Here is a 25,693-nt window from a genome sequence, read left to right on the forward strand (position 1 = left end):
TTAATAATACATGTTTACTTACTGTTGGAGAATTTCCTTTTGATTTCCACTGGTTCCACAGCGGACCCATTGGATCGTGTCCTGCTGCCCTTTTTTGCTGCAGTGCCATTCTTTGTCAAGCCACCACAAAATTCACTCTCTACTTTCTTCTTGGTTCTTTGTTTCTTATTGTCAATTTGCAACCCACCAATCTCCTGTTGAACTTTCCTAGACTCCTCTTGCCACCATTTCTCAAACTCTTGTTCTTGTTGAACTTCTGCCAACGTCCTCTTCGGCAAGTTATCCTCTTGTGTGTAGTCAGTCTTTTGCGACTCACCACGCATGACCTCAGCCAACGATGGCGTGGAGTAAATACTTGAGAGTGAGGATGTGGATGAGTTTGCATGAATCATTGGAGAACTCATATCACGAATGGATCTGGTGGAATGTTTTGTCGTTGGGAGGGCATTAACGGGTGACTTTACCCTTGTTGCGCCCAAGGCAGGAAAGCTTGCAGAGGTTGTAGGTACTGCCGTGTCAGTCGATAAAGCTGCCCATGGTGCAAGATCTGGCTGTTTCAGTTTGGGAGCGGCCGTCTTATTTTCAACTACTGTTGACGCTACTGTTGAAGCTGCCGCTAGCTTTTTTCTTTCTTTTTGTGAGAGCTTGACATGCGGCCCCATTTTTGGTTTGAATTGCTTCGACTCATTTGAGTTTCCCATCAACGTGAATGGTTCTGGTGATTTCGAGACTGGCCGTTCTGTTTTGAAATGAGAAGTCAAAGGAGGGGAGGTGGCCCATGATAATTGTGGTGATGCAGTCGGCGCTGAATATACTTGCGCGGGCTTGTCGGTGGGATAACCAACACTGCTCACCCTCACCCTTCGTGTACCAAATTTGCCATCACCTGTACCATTTTTATCTCGCGGGGGTGGGCTCAAATCGTTGCTGGATTGTTGTGCAGTTGCTTTTGTTTGCGACTTGGACCTCGATTTCTTAGAAACCTCGATAAACTCATTTTCAGTAGTTTCTTCAATGACAGGTGGAGACTCTTTATGATTCTCAACTGCGAAGTTCTTTCTAAAGTCGACTATATCTGCATTCAAGGTGGAGCTCTTTCTCGATCTTCGTCTCTTGGTTGGTTCCTTTAGTTTCTTTACCTCTAAGCGAGGATCGACCAATGGCTCAAATGAGGAGAATCCTTTGCGATCGCTCATAAAGTACTCATTATGAAAACACAAGTTTGAAACAAAGCGAGGAACAGATACATCTTTCGGAATGACCTTGCAAAATTCATTGTCATCAAATGATTCAAATCCAAAACAATGCTCAATCTTTTCCACAATGTCTATTGGGATACTCTGAAACGTTGGGTCATATAGAAGAACTTCTAGATTGTGATGAATAAACCAACAACATTGTAAAAACAACTTGTGTGCTGAAATATAGTCTGCATTGACAACCAATGACAATACATTTTGCAATGACACCAATTCCGCAATGGCAATCTCAAACACCGCCTTTAATTGAAACAATAACAACTCATCGGCAATTTCAATCATCTCAAGTGCCTCATTGATAAACACATCAGACTCACAAAATTTGAACTTGTAGCAATTTAGTAAATCCTTATCGTCATCACCATAAATGTGTCTCAATATGATCTCCATTTGTGCCTTTGTTAACCCTGTGAAATCAAGTGTTACAGAAGAGGAGATACCCCATCTCTCAGACAAAATTGTCTCAAAGAAGGCCGATCTCACTTTGAGAATATAAGCATGAGCAAACGTTTCCCCATCCTTCAACTCAAACTTGACAGATCCACTTGAAGTTGATAGCATATTACTGAACCCATTTAAAAGGTGTTTGGGTCCAGAGTTCACTTGAAATAAAGCACATAGCTCATCAAATTGATCAAAGACTAATTTCAAGTGACCTGGAACTCTTGACCTCGAGCCAAAGCTTGACCATAGATCCACTTTGGCGCCAGTGTAAACACTCTGTACAAATAAAAGCACTGAAAGGTATTTAGTTGGAGAAGTAACCTCCAAGCAAGACTTGCCGGAATTCCATTTGGCATGAAAGTGCTTCCCCATAATCATGTCTCCTTGTGCACCAACTAAGGCATTAAATCTTGATGAAATATTTTGAAGCAAATCCTTATGGAAACACACAGTTTTTCCATCATTAAGCTGAATGCTTGCATCATATAGTTTATTCTCACTATCAAAATCGGCTCCATCACATCCAAAATTTTCCACCAAATATTGTTCAGTTTGCTTTAAGCTCCAATCAATTTCATTCTCTTCGCTGTCAACAGTACCATTTTCATTCCTCATCAATTGATCTTGTTTTCTGTACAAGTACAAATCAGACATGGGGGATAATTGTCGAACATCAGATACAAAATCATTAACGTGTAACTCCATGGGTAACAAATCAATCTCATCTCGAATAAATCCAAACGATAGAAACTTTGGGTCACAAGTCACTTGCACGATTCTATTGACATTTTCAATCTTTTTGAACTTGTTCTTGTTAACCAGAATGGGTAGCACGGCCCCGCTCATTGAGTTTCGCCTTTGGCTGGATTGATTGAGTTTCAAAAAAACAGTACCGGCCATAGTACACAAAACCACCGACCCATCTGTTCCTATATCAAAATCAACAACCTTCATGTCTTCGTTCTGGGGCCTCCAGACAGTGGAGTATTTTGTATTCTTAACATCAGTTGAATTCAATGAAAAGCTCACAACAGACCCACTGGACAACAAAACCATGGAGCAATCAGGACCCCGAGTAACGATTTTTGTAATCACAGTCCCTTCCGTTAACCGCCTTGGTTTGAAGAAGTCAAAGTGTTTATCACCCAACCCCTTGACTGGGACCTTTGGTAACTTATAGTGCTGATAGTTGTAATAGACGTGAATATCATTTAAAGCCGTGACGACAAAAGTGCACAATTCAGTTGTACTAACACACTTGATTTCATCTCGTAGACTTGTAGCTCTCGGAGATGTTTGGATTTCTCCCTTTACAGATTCATCGTGCAACTTGAGTTCAATATCGCCTCGAATACGCTGGATCCCCATTTGGCCCACATTCAACCCCCAAAAATACAATTCATTCTTTGACCAGGTCACTGAATGGATTTTGGAAACATCAACCCCGAGTAGTGTTTTGGTCTTGTTTTTTCTCAACTCTCCTGCAACCAATACTGGGGTAGCAATCCAATCATCCAAATAACTATTGATGGCTTTAGTAGACGGGGTGTTGACACCTAATTGGTTGAATCCGTTCATTCCCCAAGCATATACATCACCGTCACTAGTTAAAACAACCGAGTGGTTGTTTGAAATGGCTATATCCTCCACGCTCTTTCCCTCATCATGAAAAAAGTCAACTCGGCTAAACTTGAATGAACCGGACAAATCAGCTGGACCATGACCCAATCGTCCTCTTGAGCCAACACCACAAGTGAACACGTTTCCATCAGCAGTAATTATAGCTGCATGGTTCTTTGAAATGACCATTTTCTTGAACCTGGGTTTGCAAAATCTCTCAGCAAGAACTTCGGAATCGTTTTGTTCATAGACAAATGCCTCGTCAAATACTTTCAATGGTTGTGATCGGTCTTTGGAGTCTCCAAGACCCAACTGGTTATTGCTGTTGCATCCAATTACATAAACATCTGACCCTTTACGCAATCTCGCAGATCTGTCAAGCTCCTCTACGTCGTGCTCAGCATCATCCAAAAAATCAGTATTCAAAAGTAACCTCTTGTCGCTTATTTCCCCTCTACTCTTCCAACTAAACTCGTCACCGACATCGATGTATTCCGGGACCGCATGCACATTCGAAAGATCATGAGCAATCAACTGCATACAAGTATATCCGCACCTGTCCTTGCATTTTAGTAGCTCAATAAGGGCCCCGTTCGGCGCAAACAAATTGCCCAAACTGGTGTGCAAATATTGTATCAAAACATTGAAACACTGGAGCCGCTTGTAAAATATGATATAGTGCATGCAGTTCCATCCATTTTCGTAATCACAAGATTGTAGAATGTATTTGAAGTTGGGATTTTTGGTAAGTTGGCTCAACGAATCAGGATCGTTCAGTAGTATAGCCACATGAAGAACGGTTCGTCCAAAAACATCACGAGTCATCAACTCATCTTTAGTTATTTTTTTTAAATTTGAAGCATTGTCAGTTATCATAATGGGGTTTAAATGTAGTAAAAATTGAGACTAGCTAGTGTATTAGTAGCACATCTGGTATACCTATAGAGAAGCTTTTGTGGCTGTAAAGATCTCTATGTGGAGCAAGTGACAATTATGATGTGCTGCTGACGATATTACATAGACATTTAAAGTTTTCTCCCGTAAATGCACACCGCACGCGCCGAGGTTACCACGTTGTGCTTTCAATCCACCTGCCAAAAGACGCGAAGAAATTATTTCGCAAAAAACCTTTTTATTAACGTATTTACTGTTACAATCACTCTCTACTCTTTCAGCGTCTCTGCCGGTGATACATCTTCTAAAGCATTGTCCATAGGGGTATCCAAATCAGCCGTGTCCAATGCTACATTTGGAACTTCAAAACCCTTACCCTGTTCACTCGTTGGCGTCTCACCCTCAACCCTGTCTGCTCTTGCAGTAGACTTTTCCTTGCTGTCATCTCCCTTGGTAGTGGCGTTACTCTCCTGCTTCACAGCAAATTCACCTGCTGAGTTTGAGACGACCTTACTCTCCTCCGCCACTGCCTTATTTTCATTTTTGATTTCAGGAGTCGCTTCGGTTCCAGTCTTACTTGTCTCTGTTTCTCCCGTCTTCTCCGTTATAACAGTCCCTTCTGCCTCCTTTTCCACAGCATCATCTTGAATCTCGTCATCCTCCGGCAAAAAGAACGAGCTGGCAATGATTTTCTTCTTAATAGAGGTAATCTTACCAGTAGGCGGCAACTTAGGTCTAAAATTTCTTTGCTTCTGAGGCAAATCGTCATCTTCAATAAGAGCAAACTGTGAATCATCGGGTAGGTCAAGACTCTCACCTTTCTTCTTTTGAGCTTTGATGTACAGCTGTTTAGAACGCTCGCTCAATTTTTCATAAAATGGAATAAGCAATCCAATTTGTTTTTCCACATCACTGGCATACAACTTAGCAGGCTCATAATCTTGCAAATCTTCATATTTGTTGCGCTTGGTTGCTGCTCCATTGCCACTGAATTGATTATGAAGACGTGAGTGTAATAAATAAATCGGAATTGAGGACGTCAACATGTTGAACTCTTTATCCAAGCCTAGTTCCTTAAATCCAAAAAAGTCATCACCCAAATCATTGGAGAAGTCTCCAGTAACGAATTGTTCACTATTATCAGCAAAACTCTTTTCATTGAAATTTTCCAACCCAGGCCGCAATAAATCTTTTAAGAAGTTGGAAAGACCCAGTCGCAACTCAGTCAACTTCTTTCGCTGTTTCATAATCTTTTCTTGAATGAATGTGTATAAATCATCTGGCTTTTCCACCCCATTCTCCAACAACGACAACAAAAGGATTTCAGTTGGTGATAACCGATTTCGTGAATTAGTCTCGCAGTGCAACTTCATTGACTTGGCAATATTGCCAATATACATCTCAGCAATTTGTGTCAATGTGCTAATGGCGGCACTTTCAGTGGTTTCAAATCCAGTTTGCATGGCAATCTTGGCCACGTTTCTCCTCAAGACTGCGTATTGTATATCGTGTGTGTTTGGGTCATGATTGGGTAGTTTGGAAGCTGCGTCACAATCCACTTCCTTTATTGTTTCGATTTCAGGTTGCTGCATTTGGGTATGATGAACAAACTGCTGTGTCTGCATCTGACGTATCAATGATATCTTGAAACATATCTTTCGAATTTCCTGAATCTCGGAAATGTTCTCAAAGTACAACTTGTTCAATCCTGATTCATTTGACAAAACAAACTTTGACTTCAACTTGGATGCATCGCCACCACTTTGCTGTAAAAACACATCCACCAATTTATTCTCCGTAATGTCCTCAATCTCCTTGCTCACTCCCTCAAATGCGAAACCCGGAAGTCCCCCAGTTACATCGTACTCAACCAAATACGGCTCATCGTTTTCGAGCAAATTATTATTTGTTTTTGAGATCACTTCACGATTAGACAAGTAATGATCGAAATTCAGCATCTCGTTCAGCTTTCTGGTCAATGCTGGTGCATCCGATCGAAGGTGCAAATTCTGGTCAAAAAGGTCAGCTCTTTGTGCACAGTAATTAGCACGTGATTTTGCAGTGAGAGTCCTCCATGCTTGTAATTCGGGGTCAAATTCTTCTTCCTCATTTTCAAGATTTCCATTGGTCATTCCAGAGCCCTCTTCATCATTTCCTCCAGCCCCGTTCATTTCCTCTTCTTCTTCTTCTTCATCTTCTTCCTCTTCCTCATTTAAGCTAGCACCATTTTGTCTTGAAGGTTCTTCACTCGTTGCTTCACCCGTTTGTGGAGCAGGAGTACCAGCTGCCGAGGGAGTCCCCATACCAGCTGGTGTCGCACTTTCAGTCCCTGCTGTTTCGTTTTTCAAGTCATCCAGGCGAGTTCTTTTCCTTCCTTGCTTGGCAGACTTTTTGCCACCTCTGGCACCTTTAACCTCATCTTCCTCATCCTCTTCTTCGTCGTCCTCCTTACTACCTTCCTTGAGTCTCTTTTTCAAGTCAGCTTCCTCTTCCTTTTCGAGATCCGCTTTGCTCTTGATTGTTATATCAGGAATAGAGGGTACCAACTTCAAAGTCTTTTTCTGCATGGCAATCGCATGAGCTCGTATAAAGTGTTTGGGATCAGCATTGTACGTCAAGCAGTTACTCCAAATCAACATTAGATCATCAACAAATTCTTGTTTCGAGTTGTATGCCAAGTTCTTCAACTTTTTCATGACCGTGTTCAAGTCCATTGGCTTTTTGATGATTAGGCCATAATTGGGAGCTTCTCTTTTAGAGACCTTGTTCAAGAAGAATGTTGAATGTTCTGTGTAGTTACGCAACTCGGTGACTACTTTCTCACAACTCTCGTATAGCTCTTCTTGGCCAATTCGGTCGTCGTTTGCCCATTTGCCTCTATTCTTGCGAACATCCATAAACAATGCTCGAAGTTCGTGATCGTTTAATGGAATCTTGTCCCTTTTAGCTTCAATAGTTGATAGCAAATGCTGTAGCGATGTCGACCCCGTTCCCAAAGCAATTTCCATTTGAGTGTTTTGTCGTTTGATCTGGTGTTTTGTGGCATCGTTCTTTTCTGGTTTGGTCTTTTCCAACTGTAAATCAGACTGTTCCAATTTTCGCCGTTTTATCAACGTTTCCCTATCGTATTCGAAATTGTGATACACCTTATTGAATTCTTGAATTATCTTGTCCAGGTTCTCATTGTTATTTTCGATGTTTGATGTGGTAGTCTGGTTAGTAGATGCATCGCCACTTGGCACATTTCCGTCTTCACTATCATTAACAGGTTTTGGAGAAAATATTGAAAGCGGGACTTCTAAGATCAACTGGTTAGAATCGTTGAAGCGTGGACTACTATCCTTGGTATCGTCTGTTTCTTTTGTTTTGGCATCTTCCTCTTCCGCCTCTTCATCTTCATCTTCATCAAAGTCATAATCATCTTCTTCCTCCCGTACCTTGGTCTTTTCAATTGTTTCCTTCACCTCTGATTCATAATCTTTCTTCTCAGCTTTGGTCATAGAATCAATCAACTCGTAATCATCACTCACTTCTTCAATGTAACTCAAATTTTTATCTAGGGATTCTGACTCGTAATAAAAATCTATGGCTTTTTCCCATAGAAGATATCTGATATGTAGTGCTAGTTTCTTGGTGAACGTAACACCCTCTTCAAATGGCTGCTCTAAATTTTGCTCAACTTCGCTTAAATTGTCTTCCTTTTGGTTTGCTGCTCCTTTCTCCGAAGTTTCCTCTTGCTTGTCTTCTTTTCCAGTGGCTTTCTTGTCTTCTCCTTCACCATCATCATCAATAACGTCCAAAACAGGCTTTTCTATCCTTTCGCTGGTAATTGATTCGGATTGCTGATTTTGTTCACTTTTCTTTTGCAAGTACAAGTTGCCCTCGAGAAACTGGCTCCAAACTTCTACATCGTCCAACAGCAAAATGTAGTCAATTATCTTGTACTGTGTTTCATTGAGGAAAGTTTCGAAAAAATGACGTTCTTTTAGCTTTTTTGCAAGCTCAAACAAGCTCAACGAATTGTTTTGCAGAAAAGGATTTAATTTCTCCATAGTGAACGTTGGATCTCCAAAATGACAAGGTAGTCAGATTTGTTGATGTATATCGTTTTCTTTCGTCTATAAGGTATCGTGAAAAAAAAGAAAAAAAAAATTGTCTCTCTCCAGTGACTGTGGTGAAGTTTATATATATCGACACGCTTTGACAACCGCTATGGTAATATTAAATATTTCAATATGATTTTGAATTTTGCGGCACAACGCAACTCTATTATCCTTCTTGTTTATACTTTGTGGTGGCAGTTACTATACCCCGGAGATGCTGAGGTATGTATTGAGGTGTCTAGTGATAGATGTGATGTGGAATCGAGTCGTAATGGATTCAAATGCCATCAACTTGTACTCTATGTTTATGGAGGGTTTTCTGATTTTCTTTTTTTCCGTTGAAAAAAATAAAAAGCTTAAAGTGAGTAAAAGACGAAGTTGCAAAATCAGACTCCGCAGGGAGATAATGAGGACAACGTATGGAAATCTTCATAGATGTTATCATTTCGAGAGTAGAGATAGATGTATTAAGTAGCAGGTAATGAGATCAGCAACGTCTCATAACTAGTTCTGGAGTGTATCTGAACAGCTCATCAAAATTGCAATTAGCTACATTTGTACATGAAATTGAAGTTACCCTATATAGTTAACAACATTGACGACGCGTAGCTCAAGCAAGCTCCAAATACAAAGCTCCAACCTTTATCAAACAGCATACTTTTTAGTCCACTCTTTGGCAGTAGCCTCGTATTTCTTTCTATCTTGTTTATAAATGTGAGCAATCTCAGGCACCAAAGGATCATCAGGATTAGCGTCAGTCAACAAGGAACAGATGGATAACAACACCTTTGAAATGGTTAAAGCCGGTGACCATTGATCTTTCAAGATATCCAAACAAATGTTACCATTGGAGTTGATATTCGGATGGTATATTTTGGTAGTGAATGCAATCTTTGGTGGTTTGAAGGGGTAATCCGTTGGGAAGTGGATACTTAAAAAGAACACACCTCCGGCATATGGCGAGTCTGGTGGTCCCATTATGGAAGCTTGCCAGTGGTACAAGTCATCGCCTACTGGACCAGCTGAGCATGATGATGGTGGATCTCTAAAACAAGTTCATGTTAGTATACATGTTTTGATGATGAATAGGAAACCAGGAAACCTTTATTTCTGAGCCTTTAGTATAGTGTGACTTAATGAGGTCCGATAAAAGGGGAGGGGGAGAGAAAAAAAATGTGTTGATCAGCGAAGCAGTTGCCACCAACGTGTTAATCAGCGCCGTGTGCACGCCTAAACTCCAACAAGCGCTTCAACAAGTAGAACAGACCGTCACATTCATAGTGGTGCAGTAGGAATATTACTTTGAGGAAACAGCACTCTTGTATTAGAACTTGAAAAAAAAAGAATACGTATGCCAAAACGTCCCACCGATTCCACTTTGGCCCGATAATCTGACGACAACCCGGTTCCCTTTGATGACTAATCATGTGTCTCTTTTTTCTTATAACATACCTTCCCAAGTCTGATAACTCTTTGTTGATACGTTTCAAAGACATTATGAAAGTGTAATTATTTGAATCTTTTGCTGTGTTTTTTTGGTATAAATTATGATATTTCTATGTGGTGAAAGTCGAAAGAAAAGAATTTTTTTTTCTTCTCTCTCTTTGATGTTTTGCCTCTTGTTGTTATTGTTGTTGTTATTGTTGTTGTTGTGTCTCTTTTGTTAACATACTTTACAACACATATACAACACTCGTTGGGGCTATATGCAGTACTACCATTGATCTAGTCATGGTAGTGTACTTTGACATAATTTCTTACTTTAATAGTTAACACACACACACACACACCCAACTATTTTTACTAGAACTTTCTAGAGAGGATAAACAGAAGTCGTGTGATTCTACAAACCTCAAATATTTACATAGACAGAAGCTGATTTTGCAGCCATTGGATTAGTAAAAGATAACAGAGAGATGCAAAAGCCACATGTTTCCTCCTATTCTACATGCGCTTAACCATTCTGAAATTGAGTTTACAATGTGCTCTCTTTTATGTTAGACCTTCCTTTTACCACAAATTGGCGACAAATCGGACCAAAAAAAAAAAAAAAATATAGAATAATTCGGCAACCCAAACGCTTTCCACATTCAGGTGCTAAAGAGATATGCATTATGTGGTGCCAATAGAAGTCTCGAAGAGACTTAAACCTTTGCATCCGCAATTTTCTTGATTCCAATTCCGTGCAAGAGGGGTAATAATAGTCACGTGATTTTGAAACAGCCTCCCTCCCCAACCCACTCTGCACCCTTTTTCAATCTACAAAGTTTCTTAGCACACCTTATTATAGTCTCTCAAGCTTTAACTTCATTCCTGTTTCTGTGCCGATTAACCGATATTAGGTAACATATTATCTAACCAACATCATCATATAGGCTTATAGCACAACAAAAATAATATGAGGCACAACTTCTTAAGAGACTCCCAACAATCAAACGATTATATTATCAAACTATTCTCACGTTCCAGAAAAAGAGTGGAAATGTTTCAATCACCTCAGTGAATTGTTCTATATTTGCTTCTCAAAAGGAAGAACCGTGCTCAACAGGATAGAGAGAAGCAGCCACACTCGAATCAATTGAACAATTGCGCGCAAACAAATCTTTATAAACCCCGCTGAAAAGAAAAACCCCCAACAAGTGTCTAAAGCCCAACACGCAACAAATAACTTTCAGTCTACGAAAAGTAGTCCTTTATTCGATACATGTTGGTCACTTTTAGCTCAAGAAGGACGTCTGAGAATTCAAATCACAGCAATGAACGCAGTACAAGTACGATGACTTCGAAAGATGAAGCCCGGGAGGAAAAGCTACCTGCACCACCAACAACAATGCAACTGGCACCACAACTATCTGAGAACACCTTCAAAAGGGTGAAAGAGGGACCAACTACTGCAATGAAGGCACGACAACTTCAAAATAGCTTTCAGGTGTCATTGACACGCAAGAATAGCTTATCAAAAAGTAGTTCCAACTCGGCAACTACAGCAAATTCACTCTTGATTAAAGGTCCCAGGGATTTCCACAAGTTTAAAGAAAATGGACGGTCACGCCTGGGGTGCTTGACTTGCAAAATACGAAAGAAAAAGTGTGATGAGGTGCGACCCATATGCTCTGATTGTAAACGGTTACATAAAAAATGTTACTATATCGACCAGTCGTCAATGACCACAGAGGAGATTCGCAATTTAAAGAGGAAAGTTGAAGCAGATGAAAGTAATCACAAGTTACGGCGAAGAAAGAAAACAGTGCCGAAATTGGGGGAAGACCAAAAGCAGATGGAAACTGGTAGTGACTTTCTGACAAAACTGCCTTCACAGCGGGCAGAACTCAAGCCGGAAAAGAAATTCAACCCACTTATGGTTCCTGTTGGTTCCAGAGGTATCACATCACCCACGGGAATACAAGGTGTACTTCACGCTGACAATATAGCTCGGCATCTTCCTTACGAGACTATGGATCCTCTAGTTTCAACTTCAAATCATGAGATCTTCACATTTCCTTTGTCAGACAGGGGTCAATCAGCCACGACCTTGTCAAGCTTGAGAAGCACTGCTGGCCAGAATTCAAACGAAGCAAACCAGTTGGAAATAAAATTTGAAAATCCATTCACCCTTGATCAATCGTCGTCATCAACTAACCAATTAACCCCCCACCAAACAGATTCTCTTGACGATGCACTTGGCTCTTTCAAATACCCACACCCTGCAGATGATGTATCTATGGATTCACCTTCAGCTTTTCTAAATTTGTTACGAGAGATTAACAACTCCACTACATCAGATCACAAGTTTGAAGAACTTGACGACTCCAAATTTGACGAGTTCAAACATCTCGCTGCTGCTTCACCTGAGGTTGCTCCTGACGTTTATGCAATGATTGAGTCATTTGATCAAGCACGTTCGCATGAAAATATGGATCGTTCGTTGATAGCTTCGAGTCCCTCGTTTCCAAACTTGGTCTCCACTTTGAACGCACATTTCAACCCATCCCCCAAGCCACAGCCAAGCTTGTTATCAATTCCAGAGCTTGCTGATCCGTCAATATCGTACCTTTACAATTATTACGTGGATGTCATTTCCAATAAAGTTTCGGTGGCGCCGTCATCTCAAAATGAATCCAACTCGTATCAGAAAATCTTTCTCCCCTTGGCCCAAAAGGATAAAGGAGTGTTGTATAGTATTTTAGCTTGGGCTGGGTTTCAATTGGGCGGGAAATGGGAAACGGAAGCCTCCAATTTCGTAAAGAAGGCATTGCAACACTTTCATAAAAGCAGCGACAACACCAACACCACCTCCACCAACACCACCACCACCAACAACAACAACAACAACAACAATCCTGCATTGACACCTTACAATGGGGTTGAATCCGATCGCAGCACCATCATCAATAAGTTGGCCACGTTGATGATTCTCGTTGGAGCAAACATTTGTAAAGGAGATGTGACAAATTGGACGATATATTTGCGATGGGGGTGGAAATTGCTTGCATCGAATGGAGGAATATTGCGCTTTAATCAATCCAAGGAGGAAAATTGGTTGATTTCAAATTTCGCCTACCATGATTTGTTAGCCAGTTCAACAAGTGAACGTGGAACCTATTTCACATCACGTGTATACAACAAGATTTTCGAGGATCATGATGTGTTTTTCCTTCGCGGACAACTAAACCCATTATTGGGGATCTCTAAGAAGCTATTCACCATTATCGGGGAGATTTCAACTTTACTTTACGAGAGCAAAAAGTTGCTACATGAATATTATTCTCGTGGGGTTGATAACCATTTTGAAAAAAGTAAGGAGTTTTTGAGCGAGTTTTTGCATGCCCATGATGATGAATTGAGATCAACGGAGGAGGCTTTGATTGAAGAAGAAGAAGAGGAAGAGGAAGACGAGTTCTCCAATGCTAGTGATCACTACAAAGCTAATCAACTACTTTCATTCACAATCACGAAAGCAAAAAAATTAGAGCGACAAATTGATGAATCGAAACCGGATAAAGGAGATATTTGTAACTTGAGCGATTCGGATCTAGAGTTGCAATTGACCTTGTTTGAGGCATTCCAACTTAGTGCCAAGCTATTCTTGCGCGAGTCAATCCTCCGATGTAATCCATCCCATTTAGAATCGCAAATGATCAACAACAACTTGATCAAGTGTTTGGATATTCTCATTGGAACTCCAGTTCAAGCTTCACTCGTGTTTCCCGTTTTCATTTCGGGAATACACTGCGTTTCAAAACACGATCAGGAGTTGATGTTGCAGCGAGTCAATTCATTTATTGAACAGTATGGAATGTTCAACGCCAACAGGGCTAGAGAAGTGATGCAGAAGATCTGGAAGGAGAATAGTAGTGGTGATAAAGTCACCAACTGGCATTCAATGTTGAATGATCTAGGTTGGGATTTAAACTTTGCTTAGAAAGCTGTATAGAAATAGATATAATGAGCCCGCTACCATGTCTGTTTCACGTGCTCGACTATTCATTTTCCTCTTCTCATCTCGAAAGAAAAAAAGTAAAAAAAAAAAAAAAAAAAGGGTAAAAATCTTTTAAAGGACAGTCTCCACGCACACAATACCACCATCACCACCACATCAGGCCTCTACTATATCATGGCTGGATTAGACTACCTTCTTTTCGAAGAGGCTACCGGATATGGTATTTTCAAAGTTCTCATACAGCAAGACGACATTGCTTCCAGATCGAAGGAAGTACAAGAAGCAGCCCATGACTTGTCAAAATTTTCCAAAATGATTGAGTTAGTTTCATTTGCACCTTTTAAAGGCGCAGCACAGGCTTTGGAGAACGCCAATGACATTTCTGAGGGTTTAGTTTCCGATTACTTGAAAGAAGTTTTGGAGTTGAATTTACCCAAAACTAGCAAAAAAATCACTTTGGGTGTATCGGATAAAAACTTGGGTCCTTCAATCAAGGAAATTTTCCCCAATGTCGACGTGTTGTCGAACGAAATTGTTCAAGATTTCCTTAGAGGTATTAGAGTATTTGGTGCCAAGTTGTTTAAAGATTTACAAGATGGTGATATTGAAAGAGCACAGTTGGGATTGGGCCATGCTTTCTCAAGAGCTAAAGTTAAGTTTTCCGTGCAAAAGAATGATAACCACATCATCCAAGCTATTGCATTGTTGGACCAATTAGATAAGGATATCAATACGTTTTCAATGAGGGTTAAGGAATGGTATGGATGGCATTTCCCAGAATTGGCCAAGATTGTTTCTGATAATTACCAATTTGCCAAATTAGTTCTTTACATTAAAGACAAGTCGAACTTGACCGATGAAGATTTACACGATGTTGCCGCCATTTTGAATGAAGATTCAGGGGTAGCCCAACGTGTGATTGATAATGCCAAGATTTCCATGGGTCAAGACATCAGTGAACAAGATATGGAAAATGTTATTGTTTTTGCACAAAGGGTGGTCAACTTGACTGAATACAGACAACAATTGTTCAAATACTTGACTGATAAAATGCACACGGTGGCACCAAACTTGTCGACCTTGATTGGTGAAGTGGTTGGAGCTAGATTGATTTCTCACGCTGGATCATTGACCAACTTGTCGAAACAAGCAGCATCAACGGTGCAAATCTTGGGTGCAGAAAAGGCATTGTTTAGAGCATTGAAAACAAAGGGAAACACACCAAAGTATGGATTGATTTATCATTCGTCATTTATCGGCAAGGCTGGAGCCAAGAACAAAGGTAGAATCTCGAGATATTTGGCAAACAAATGTTCAATTGCTTCCAGGATTGACAATTATAGTGATGAACCTACCACGGCATTTGGAGAAGTGTTGAAGAAGCAAGTTGAAGATAGGTTGAAGTTTTACGACACTGGTTCGGCACCAATGAAGAACTCTGATGCTATTAAGGCGGCTTTGGCTTTGACTGGAGGATCAGATGCTATTGTCGAAGATGTTGAAATTGAGGATGTTGAAGACAAGCTGGAAAAGAAGGACAAGAAAGAAAAGAAGGAAAAGAAGGAAAAGAAGGAAAAGAAGGAAAAGAAGGAAAAGAAGGAAAAGAAAGACAAGAAGGAAAAGAAGGAAAAGAAGAGAAAAGCGGATGATGAAGAAGAAACCCCAAAGAAGAAAAAGAAGAAGTCCAAGGACTAAAATGGTTAAAACCAACCACCACTTTGTATACTATAAACCAGAGAATAAATGAGATGAAATTCAAAAAAAAAACTCAGGCTACATTCTACGCCGTAAACGAATTTTTTTTTTTTTTTTTTTCTGATATCTCTTTTTGTTCAAGACAAACATTCCTAATCTGTTAAATGAGCTAGCAAATAAAAAACACAACAAGTGCAAGGACTTACATGATCTCCAGAATCAGCAGTGGACAAAATAGTGACATGCTCGTAATTGGTATCATTATAGGTGCAACCACTCGCTGGAAATTTTCCTCTCGCACACACTTCTTCTTGCTTCAATTCTTGACCCCCCCACTGCTGATGAACACGTCTCTGCTAATGCCTTGCTTGAAAAAAGCGCGATGTCTTCTTCACCCCTTGTCCAGATTTGTCATTTTGCGACGTGGTTCCATTAGCATTAACAACGGTCGTGGTGGTTGTAGTCGTACCATCATTGTTTACACCAATACTCTCTTTGGTCATGATAGATCCGACAATCTTGAACGTTCTTGCGATTTCACTACCTACATTACCTTGAGCACCAGCGCCAGTACCAGCAGCAGAAGCTTTTCCACCATCGTTTCCCTCATGCAACTTTTTGTGGTTGGGGAAATGGTTATCAACAAACTGTTCCAACGATTCATTAAATGGTGCAACAACGGGATCAACCGGTTTGATAAAAATGTTCTTCCCATGCTCATCATGAGTCTTGTTGTGCAACTCTTGAGACACGCTGGAAATCTTGACCCTTGTAGGCTCAACGATGGTCTTGTTGACCGGCTCAACAATATGTTTGGAGACGGTTTCATTTATGGCGGAGATTTTGTAATTCACAGTATCAACTGCAACGAGGACTGGCGTGGTTATAGGATTGGTCAAATCTTGCACTTCAACGGTTTGCAAGCTTGGTGCAATCGTGTCCAACTTGGTTAAAAGGAGGTTGGAGTAAATGTCACTGGTCTCGACAAGGTATTTGAATGGTTGGAATCCACGGATAAATGCGAATGTAGATTTGGTGGCGCCGGTTACGTAGCCACTTAATGGAATCATCTTGATTAAAGATTCACTAGATGCAATAATGGGATATGATTTCAAATGAGCAGTAGTCAGTAACGCGGCCACAGATGAAGAGCTCTTGGACTCTCTCTTGCTAACTTCACCTTGATGTTGTGGATTCTCTGGTGGAGCATTTTGATTTTGGTGATCTTTCGATGATCCTTCAATGGGTTGGTGATGCTGGGCTTCACATACACCATTGGAAAAGCCTTGTTGTTGAGCAGTTGTAGTTGCATTTGGTTTAGTAGAAGTCATGATTGAAAGTAATCGTTTGAGAATATCTAGCACGGATAAGAAGCAAGCCAAGAGTAGGAATGATAGGAGTTCAGGAACTGAAGAAGACATGCAAGAAGAAAAGAAGAGGTGGATATTGGATATCACATTTTCTTTTTCTATACTCCATTTGTAGTTGTAGAAAAAGAGAGGCAACAACAGTAAGAAATGGCTGTAGACTACAGTATTTTTTTTTATTGGAATGCCGAACATTTAAAAAAGATGGCAAAAGAAGTTTTGGTATGGCTGCGAACTTGACACAAAAATGAGATTGCAATACATTACCACACCAAGGTCTTGTCAAAATACTAAAAGCACCATAATCAAAAAGCCAAGTGGCAGAATTAGGTCAGATTAGAGACCAAAGAGTCCATGGTAGATGGCTTTGAAGCATGAGTAGAAGTGTAAGAATAATTATATTATTGCTATGAGTTTTGTTTAAAAAAATACTATGTGACAATCAATGCCATTAAAAATTGAAGTTCAAACAACATTGAACAATCCCACGCCGCCCCTTCTCAAGAATAGAAAGTTATAGTCAAAGATAGGAAAACTCCAACAGCTTAGCCCAGAACCCCACTCTAGAACTTTCCCCTTTCGCCAACTCCACAACAAAATCCACTTTCGTTTCTCAAATATGTAAGTCCAAATTCGAGCTTAAACAATAAGCAGTTGCACCATCACCAGGATACTCTACTCCATGTTCCAAAAAGCCATTTTCAAGTCCCTTCGTAAACGAAACATCCCCATCACCATCAGCTTCCTCTTCTTCCTCTTCTTCCTCTTCTTCCTCTTCTTCCTCCTCTTCCTCATCGCACTCGCTCTTCAAATCACAGTGATCAATTACATCATAATCAGTATCGTCACTTTTATCAAGCAAGCTTTCGTCGCAACTAGAGTGATCAGACACATAATCAGTCAAATCAGACTCGAATTCTACACCCTCTTTGTATCCATTATCAACAACAACAACAACATCATCATCGTTGTCGTAAACATCACCACGATGAGGAGCACCCATTGACGACGCGACGCTCGATCCGATCTGACACATAATTCCGATCACGTTGTTTTCATATTCTTCAACACCATATGTCCCATTTCCGACAGAGAACGGCAATGGATACCTGTTGAAATCAAGGAAATCCTGTTTTATGTGATCAGCAGATAAGTTCAAATTGTGATGTGGTGCCGATGGACAATTGGCTTGAATTATGATATTATTGCAAGGCGTCGAGTAATTTGCTTGGTACTTGTCAAACCGGGAGCTGACGTTGCTGCTGCTATTTAAGGATTTAAGTGAGCGGCGTTTTCTTCTTTGTTGAATTTGCTCGTTGTTGCCATTTGATGCTGGCGTGAGGGGATACTGATACTCGTTTAGACTTCTGGTGGGGCTGTAGTCCGTTTTGAGATCAAAATTGCTAGATGAGTCAAGCTCGGGTGTTTTCCACATAGGAACATGGTGAGATTCACAGTTGCAAGTGTTCTCCTTTTCCTTCAAAACCAGAGAAGAGCCAGCAACTGCCTCTTCATCATCACTCTCCTCATCTGTTACATCATTCATATCAGCATCCGCAGTTTCACCCTCTTCTGGGTTATAGCTATAGCTGAATGGTGATCCAAGTTTTGCGTCCTCACCACTTTCACCACCTGTGGTGGTCTCTTTAGTTGTTGAAACTAGCCCTGGTCCAGCAGTGGTAAATTCCATATCTGGGTGCTCAGCAGCATTCTTGTCCTCTCCAGCATTGTCCACCTTGACAGCTTCAACTTCTTGCATTTGCGTTGACGTTTTTAAGTGCTTTGATTTGGTAGTGGAATATGCACCATCAACTACTTTTAAAGGTTCCTTCTCGTCAGTCTTCCTTACCCTTCCCCTCAGGCTCTTTATCTCTTCTTCCAACTCCGAAACCCCCTTCTTGTTTGCAGCCCACATTTGCTTTCTTCTACCCCTTGGTTTCTCAACTTTTCCAACACGTCTATGCCTCAACATAACAACCAATGTCCTTTTCTCGTCACTACATTTGCTGTCGGATTCCACCTGATCTTCCTCCTCCTCCCCTTCCCCCTCATCCTCATCCTCATCCTCATTTGTCTCATTCAATGCATAAACCCTTTCCCCCAACTCTCTACCAGTGATCTTGCTAGCCATAACCACTTCGTTGGGCTTGTATGGGTGTTTCAACTCACTAGTCATGATTCGAATCTGATGCAAATCAAGCAACGCACGTTCATGTTGAGGAATCAAATAAAACAATTCATCCCTGTCACGCAACAAGTTATAAAACATGCGTTCATACATTGCCAAATAACAAATCTCCTTGAGCAATGAAAGCAACACTGGTTTCTCCTGATACAATTTCAAATCAATTTTTTTCAAATCAAACGATGGATGTCTCAAGACATTGATCAATACTTCAACACGACCAAACTTGTCCAAATGGTCAGGCTCTATATGGTTGACCTTCTTCGGCCACCAGTCCGGTTTCAGCTTGTTGTAATCGCGGTAGGGAAACAATGCTTGTTTATTGGGTTCAAGAATCTTGATCCACGCTTTCGCAATGTCTTTGCATACGTATTGCGACAATGAGTTGAACAAGTTTCGATATTGGTTCAACAACGCATGTGGCGATTGGTTCTTTATTAAAGTTACCGGAAAACTGTTGGCCAAGGTTGGCTTTATCGTTGTCAATGATGATCTGCCGAGCAACAATTTCAACTCTTCAATTTGTCCCATATTGAAATGAGGCGAATAATGGAATGTCAATTCGGTATTTGGTTGTGAATCGTCTTGTGTGATGAGCATGTACTTGTATGACGAGTTACCACTTATCTCATGCAATTGGTTGATTACTGAGTTCAATAGGTGTGTTTGTGACATCGTGTGATACTATACTGCGAAAATGCAATGAAGTGTAAGACAATGTGAGATGTGAATTATGAAATATGAAAAAAAAAAAAGTAAGTAAAATCTGTTTTGAGGTATGATCATCTTCTTCAAAGACAAGAGGAATATGCAAGGCATATATATACAAAAGTATTATCCACTTAGCAACCGACTTTTTAAACACAATTGTGTATCATTTTTGCAAGGGAGTGGTTGCATACAAAAGTTTTTCACGACAACCTGAGAAAACTTCAAGGAGGGGGGAGGGTGGTGATGGGGATATTTTTAGTGCGGTAAAGGAAAATCAAAGGAGCTTGTGTGGTGTGTGCTGTGTAGATCCCATTGTGTGTCTGTGTGTGTGTGTATGAAGGAGGACTTAGGTCCTTTACTATTCATGTTAAGATTAAGCGCCTAATTTTGTTTCTTTTGTCACTGCTTTTTAGTGTTTTTTTTTTTCTTTTTTTGGTGATAATCGTGGGTGAGCAAGTGGACAAAACTCTAATCTTGAAAAAAGATTACACAACAAAGAGAGGCGTGTAAAAAAACAGGGCCATCTTGTGCAGGCCACTTTGAGCATTATCTTTCCCAAAACCGGTGTACTACCTGCAATGCAGGCACACAAATTGGGAGTAAATAAAGGGGAAACTATTGTGTGCCTAAAAAGACAAGAAAAAAAAAAAAAAGATAAAACCACTTGTGCAACACACACAATCGGATTCATTGACGTTGCAAGGTCTACACAAAACTTTTTGCATGGCACGTGCAGTTGCAGTCCACGTTGCAGTTGCAAGCTAGCCAGAATTAGAAAGGTGAGTTGAGTTGTGAGGCAGTATAAATAAATATAAAGACGGGGTTATCGTTGAATGCAGTGTCGGCATAATTATCTTTTGTCTCTCCCTCTCTCTCGTTGCTGCTGCATTGTTTGGTTGATATGAAAACATAAGCTCAACTTTTGAATAAACAATACACACAGTGAACTACACACAGACACACAATTCATAACAGCACAACAACAAACAATGATGAGCAGATTACGTATTTTGCAAGATACATGAATATGCTACTGCCACTGCCACGGCTACTGCCACCAAACTATACAACAAACAATAAAAAGCGAGCCACAAAAGATTTATCATCTACAGCCACATTTCTACAACAAAAGAATTAAGAGAGAGGCCAGATACAAACCGTTATTGGGTCACATAGCAACACACAATGTCAGAATCCATGTGATGTCGTCATGTCATGGGTAGTAGCATCACCACAAGTAAAGTACAATAGAAAGTGTTTTCATGGTCAGCGCCAAGTATGGCAGAGTTCAATCAATGCACACAGGTTGACCTCATCTGACTACCGATGGTGTTGTGTTGTGTTGAAATAAGTGAGCTCATTTCTCTGTTTGTGGTTTTGTGACTCCTTAAAATACTGTTTTGTGATTTAGACACAAAACAGGGAGTTGGACCACAGCAATGCATGTGATGAATAATTAATAATTGAAACCATTTTTTAGGGGATGAAACTCTACATGCATAGTGTTACACAGTTGGTACGCCTTGTGAATTGTAGCTTGAGAGTTATCCCCTTCTTCACTGCTAAACTTGCACTCAAATCTTCTTAAAAAAAGTAAAGCACAGGGTTCTGCTTTTAGCGTAAACTAAAATAAATAAACAATTATCCTGCACAGTTTAAAAAAAAAAAAGATTAAAAAAAAATACGATCAAAGATCAGAGATCTGTAGCCGCATATTAATATCTGCCATTGGCTGTAATGCAGTTCCTAGTATCAAAGGTACATTTTTTATGAGATTCAGCAGTAATTACAATAGGAATCGGTAACTTCTCACACACTAGTTGAGGACTCGCTCTTTCAAACTTAATCTCAACAGAATGAATACCAAAGTGTTTACATACACAGTTTGAAAACTAAAGTTAAGAGTTAAGTTCTTCCTCGGCTAATTGCTCTATAGGACTGGTCACGTAGTCTTTAGAAAATTTCTTTTCTATTATATTTCCACCAGCATTGTGTTGTTTCACAAACCTTAATTTGTTTCTTTTCTTTCTCTCAATTACGACTTTATCCGTAGTTTGTTACCACTCACCACATTAGAGACACACATACACACACAGAGAGAAACACAGAAACACAGTCTTGTGCCTCTATTGTCTCGCGCTCGATATCAACCGACCCAGTGTTCACTTTCCCACACGACATTAAATGTCTCTACATTCTGCGAATCAGCCTCCTTTGTATAATGCCATGCACTGATTATTGAAACACTGCGTCTATTGTAATTCCAAATTCCCAACTTTCCAAAGGTATATGTCCAATGTTATTGCTGAGCTATTACTAATGAATTGAGATTAGGCATCACATAACAAGACTGCGGTTGTGCACACACGCCAGACAGATTTAGTAAACAATTTTGTTTCTTTTTTTTTTTTACGAGGAATCGCCATTTACCCGTTTTCCACTTAATCACACGTTTGATTCTATTTATATTAGCACCCGTTTTTCGGCCCCTTTCCATTTCTTACTTTCTATATTGCCATGTTTGCTATTTCCATTTTCCTCAATAAAGTTGTAGGCTAAGATGTACCTATGGTGATTCAGAGATTAATACGTTTCCACTCTTTCTTTCCCATAAGCCCTCCGACCCCTTTCACCAACAAAAACAACCAAAAAGGGGACAGAAACGTTTGCAAAAAATTAGTTGTCGTCAAAGTTGAGATATTTGACACTTTAGGTAGTTGTGTAAAAAGGTGTATTTAGTGTAACCACAATTGAGTCATCCTTGGTCACAATGACAAAACACAGAATACAGTGACTATTAGCATTAGGGACACTGCAAAGGCTGTGTGTTCTTTATTCAACCAACAGCAGAGGTAGTATATGGCTACACTAGGCAACAACAATCCCCCCTTCTCCTCTTTTCCCCCCACCCCCTACCCCCATTTTTTTTAGACTCGCTAAGCATTGGATTCAGAAAACACGTTGAGAAGGACAGAAAGAAGGGGAAAGGATGAAGTGTTGCTAGAATTCAGACAACTCAACACATACAATTAAATGTGCGCTTTGAAATTCAATGTCCCCTTTCCTTAAGCGAGACATCTTTTAGCAGCCGGTTGCTAATAAAGTTATAGAAGCAAATATCGGCTGTAAAAAAAAAAAAAAAAGTAAATGATGGAAAATTCCCTCAATTAACGGTTCTAAAAATTAGAAAGACAACCTCGGCCAAACCCTTATTAATCTTTCTGTCTATCAAGGGTGACTCTATTTTGTAATTTGAGATAACGAAGTCAAAAGAAACGTTTGATATTTTTTTTGTCACACACAGACACAGACACAGACACAGACACACATATATACACCACTAATACACAACATATACACCACATATGGATTAATACTCGCCTTATGCCTGTAGTAAATTCATAGGTCTTTTTCCCGCAATCCCTCCGTCCCCACCCCCCTTGTCCGCCTTGTCTGCCTTATCCGCCCTTTCCTTGTTTTGTTTCACTTTCTCCTCCCAAATTGTGACCAGCTCTTGAACAGGAGATTTGACAAATATAAAAACGTTTACAGTGAAGCACAATTATTAAGCAAATTTTTGTATATGCCAGCTACAACTGGAATCGAATGAGGTGTAAGTTGCACCGCAATTACAGTGACTTAAGCCCCATCAGCACTTGCATGTCATGTCTCTACACCATGTAGCTGTTTCATCCTTTAATACTCATAAACCCATTATTCGTAACAATTGTAACATCTTCTATAAAATAATACCTTGCTTTAATCAAAGCATACAATCAAAATCTTTTTCCAAAATGGTGCCTTATTGTACCTCTCCTTCTCTTCCAAATTCTGCAACTCCAAAATCTCAGGATCATAAATCACTCGCTCCAAATTGATATCAATTTCTTCTACCGGCTTCCATAATCGCCAATTACGCGTATACAACTTGTGACAAATGAAAAACACAACCATCACTGGAGCTCCAAGATAATTTTGGAAAAAATTGTTGGCATCAGGTGTGCTGCCATTGGGGAATAGCGACGTCCAGAATTGCGCCACCAATATCAAACAATTGATAATTATTGACAACCATGATCCAATGACTCCCGTGGATGATGTATACGCCAATGAATCCAATGCAATCCCATTATGTTTCAAAGCGGCTCTAAATCGAAGATGTGACACACAGATAAATAACCAGCACACGACAAATGAAATCCCTGAAATCGACAATAGCCAATTGAAAACAGTCTCTTCTTGATCATAAGCAGCAATAAAGGCAAAAAATGATGAAAGAATAGTGACAAACCACGCACGTGTTGGTCGACCTTGTTTATCAACATAATCCAACCACTTTGGTGCCAATTTCTGATGTGCCAAAGATTGAATCAATCGTTGTGAACTATACATGGCCGCAATTGCAACTGAGCAAACCGAAATAAGAATAACGGCATTGATAATGTGGGGCAATACTTTAACACCGTGCAATTGTGCCGCAAGGACATAAGGCGAAGAATGTACATCACCACCACTTGAACCCATCAAGTCCTCGGAGTTGTGAGGCACCAATAATCCAACAAACGTCAATGACCCAAGAAACAAGAGTACTACCTTGACATAAACAAGTTTGGAAGCAGCACGTATCGATGACCTTGGATTCCTAGTCTCAGCAGCTGACAAACTAATAAACTCAGATCCACCCAACGAAAAAGCACCAGTAACGAAAACCGACGCAAATCCTTTAAAGCTAGTAAATGCACCAGGATCATGATAATACCGTCCACCAACAAACCCCTGTGGCCCACCACCAACATCAATAATCAACCCAAACAACACAAACCCACACAACATCAACACCTTGCACGAATTGCAAATCCCTTCAGCCACAGCATACACTTTAGCACCGCCCAAATTAACAAGTATCACAACAACAAGGAAAATCGTCACCCACACGTCGGGGTTCACCGACGTTGTCCAAAACTTGATTGTGATCGACGCAGTAACCAACTCCAACGAAATGACACAACACCACTGGAACGCATAACTCCACCCCAATGCAAACCCCAACGACTCATCAATAAATTTAGAATAATATGATTGAAACCCACCTGGTAGCCCAGGGTACGCAATAGACAACTCAGACACAGCCGAAATCATTGGCACGAGCATCGCTAAACCAGTGATTGCATAAGCAATCAAGACACCAGCAGGACCAGCCATACGCAACTTGTTGCCCGCGGCAACTAAAAGCCCCGTTCCTAATCCTGTTGATAATGACATTAATCGCAATTCGTTTTTCGAAATGGCCTTTTTCCTGTCATCCCCTTCATTGAGTGTTTGTGGAGCTCTTTGGAATCCATCTAGGAAAGAATCCCAATGCCCTTTGAATCCAGTTTGGGGGTTTGATGTGGAGGTTCCTGAGCCTGAGGAATATGCATCTTCACTAATCTTTTCGACATTTTGTGCATTGATTACGTACGGTTTAGAATTGGACATTATTGGATATGCGAGATGAGGTGGTTTGCTGTCTGTGTTTCTATGATGCTGAATATGTAGTAGTGTAGTGATTAATAATAAATAATTTGTCTTTCTTTTTAAAGTTGCAATCAATGAAGCATACCAAATAAAAAAGAAAAAAGAAATGATTCTTTCTAGTGAACAAAAAAAAAAACAAAAAAAAAAAATAGTAAACTCTGAATGAAAAGTCAATGGGAATAGATAGTGTATATGTACGCACGTAGGTGAATATAAATAGCGCTTCTTTATCCCGGTGGTCCTTTTGTAGTTGTATAACTGTAGAGAAAAGACCCTTTAATATAAAGAAAAAAAAAAGAAAAAGAAAAAAAAAAGAGAAAGAAAAAAAAAATGCTGAGTTTCGTAAATGGTGTCTCCATAACTCTGAATCAATGGAATTGAACTTCCAACTGTTTCAGAAATTGTGAAAACTCCGAGTTTGTGGGTTAATTAGATAAAGTGCGGGGGCTGCTTAGAGA

General features: G+C 40.1%; 8 protein-coding genes across 8 annotated transcripts; 2 read left to right on the forward strand and 6 right to left on the reverse strand. All coding sequences in view use genetic code 12, as the record gives it.

The window, feature by feature from the left end:
- Nucleotides 1–14: 14 nt before the first annotated feature.
- KGF57_003118 (uncharacterized protein) lies at nucleotides 15–4,199 on the reverse strand (the record flags this gene model as incomplete). Its single annotated transcript, XM_051752505.1, has 1 exon — nucleotides 15–4,199. One exon carries the CDS (start codon nucleotides 4,197–4,199, stop codon nucleotides 15–17), a length of 4,185 nt encoding a protein of 1,394 aa, XP_051608554.1.
- A 287-nt stretch (nucleotides 4,200–4,486) lies between these two features.
- SPT7 (SAGA histone acetyltransferase complex subunit) lies at nucleotides 4,487–8,269 on the reverse strand (the record flags this gene model as incomplete). Its single annotated transcript, XM_051752506.1, has 1 exon — nucleotides 4,487–8,269. One exon carries the CDS (start codon nucleotides 8,267–8,269, stop codon nucleotides 4,487–4,489), a length of 3,783 nt encoding a protein of 1,260 aa, XP_051608555.1.
- A 696-nt stretch (nucleotides 8,270–8,965) lies between these two features.
- Nucleotides 8,966–9,816, reverse strand: UBC4 (E2 ubiquitin-conjugating protein; the record flags this gene model as incomplete). The annotated part of the gene is made up of 2 exons (XM_051752507.1): nucleotides 8,966–9,365; nucleotides 9,773–9,816. 2 exons carry the CDS (start codon nucleotides 9,814–9,816, stop codon nucleotides 8,966–8,968), a joined length of 444 nt encoding a protein of 147 aa, XP_051608556.1.
- A 1,208-nt stretch (nucleotides 9,817–11,024) lies between these two features.
- UGA3 (Uga3p) lies at nucleotides 11,025–13,742 on the forward strand (the record flags this gene model as incomplete). Its single annotated transcript, XM_051752508.1, has 1 exon — nucleotides 11,025–13,742. The coding sequence occupies one exon, from the start codon at nucleotides 11,025–11,027 to the stop codon at nucleotides 13,740–13,742; it is 2,718 nt and encodes a 905-aa protein (XP_051608557.1).
- Nucleotides 13,743–13,934: 192 nt separating this feature from the next.
- On the forward strand, nucleotides 13,935–15,455 carry SIK1 (snoRNP complex protein; the record flags this gene model as incomplete). Its single annotated transcript, XM_051752509.1, has 1 exon — nucleotides 13,935–15,455. One exon carries the CDS (start codon nucleotides 13,935–13,937, stop codon nucleotides 15,453–15,455), a length of 1,521 nt encoding a protein of 506 aa, XP_051608558.1.
- Nucleotides 15,456–15,811: 356 nt separating this feature from the next.
- On the reverse strand, nucleotides 15,812–16,786 carry KGF57_003123 (uncharacterized protein; the record flags this gene model as incomplete). Its single annotated transcript, XM_051752510.1, has 1 exon — nucleotides 15,812–16,786. One exon carries the CDS (start codon nucleotides 16,784–16,786, stop codon nucleotides 15,812–15,814), a length of 975 nt encoding a protein of 324 aa, XP_051608559.1.
- A 649-nt stretch (nucleotides 16,787–17,435) lies between these two features.
- On the reverse strand, nucleotides 17,436–19,682 carry KGF57_003124 (uncharacterized protein; the record flags this gene model as incomplete). The annotated part of the gene is made up of 1 exon (XM_051752511.1): nucleotides 17,436–19,682. The coding sequence occupies one exon, from the start codon at nucleotides 19,680–19,682 to the stop codon at nucleotides 17,436–17,438; it is 2,247 nt and encodes a 748-aa protein (XP_051608560.1).
- Nucleotides 19,683–23,477: 3,795 nt separating this feature from the next.
- On the reverse strand, nucleotides 23,478–25,196 carry KGF57_003125 (GNP1; the record flags this gene model as incomplete). Its single annotated transcript, XM_051752512.1, has 1 exon — nucleotides 23,478–25,196. The coding sequence occupies one exon, from the start codon at nucleotides 25,194–25,196 to the stop codon at nucleotides 23,478–23,480; it is 1,719 nt and encodes a 572-aa protein (XP_051608561.1).
- Nucleotides 25,197–25,693: the final 497 nt, after the last annotated feature.

Source organism: Candida theae, assembly GCF_024610275.1.
Source record: "Candida theae strain CBS 12239 chromosome Unknown scaffold2, whole genome shotgun sequence".
NCBI classification, from domain to species: Eukaryota; Fungi; Ascomycota; class Pichiomycetes; order Serinales; family Debaryomycetaceae; genus Lodderomyces; species Lodderomyces theae.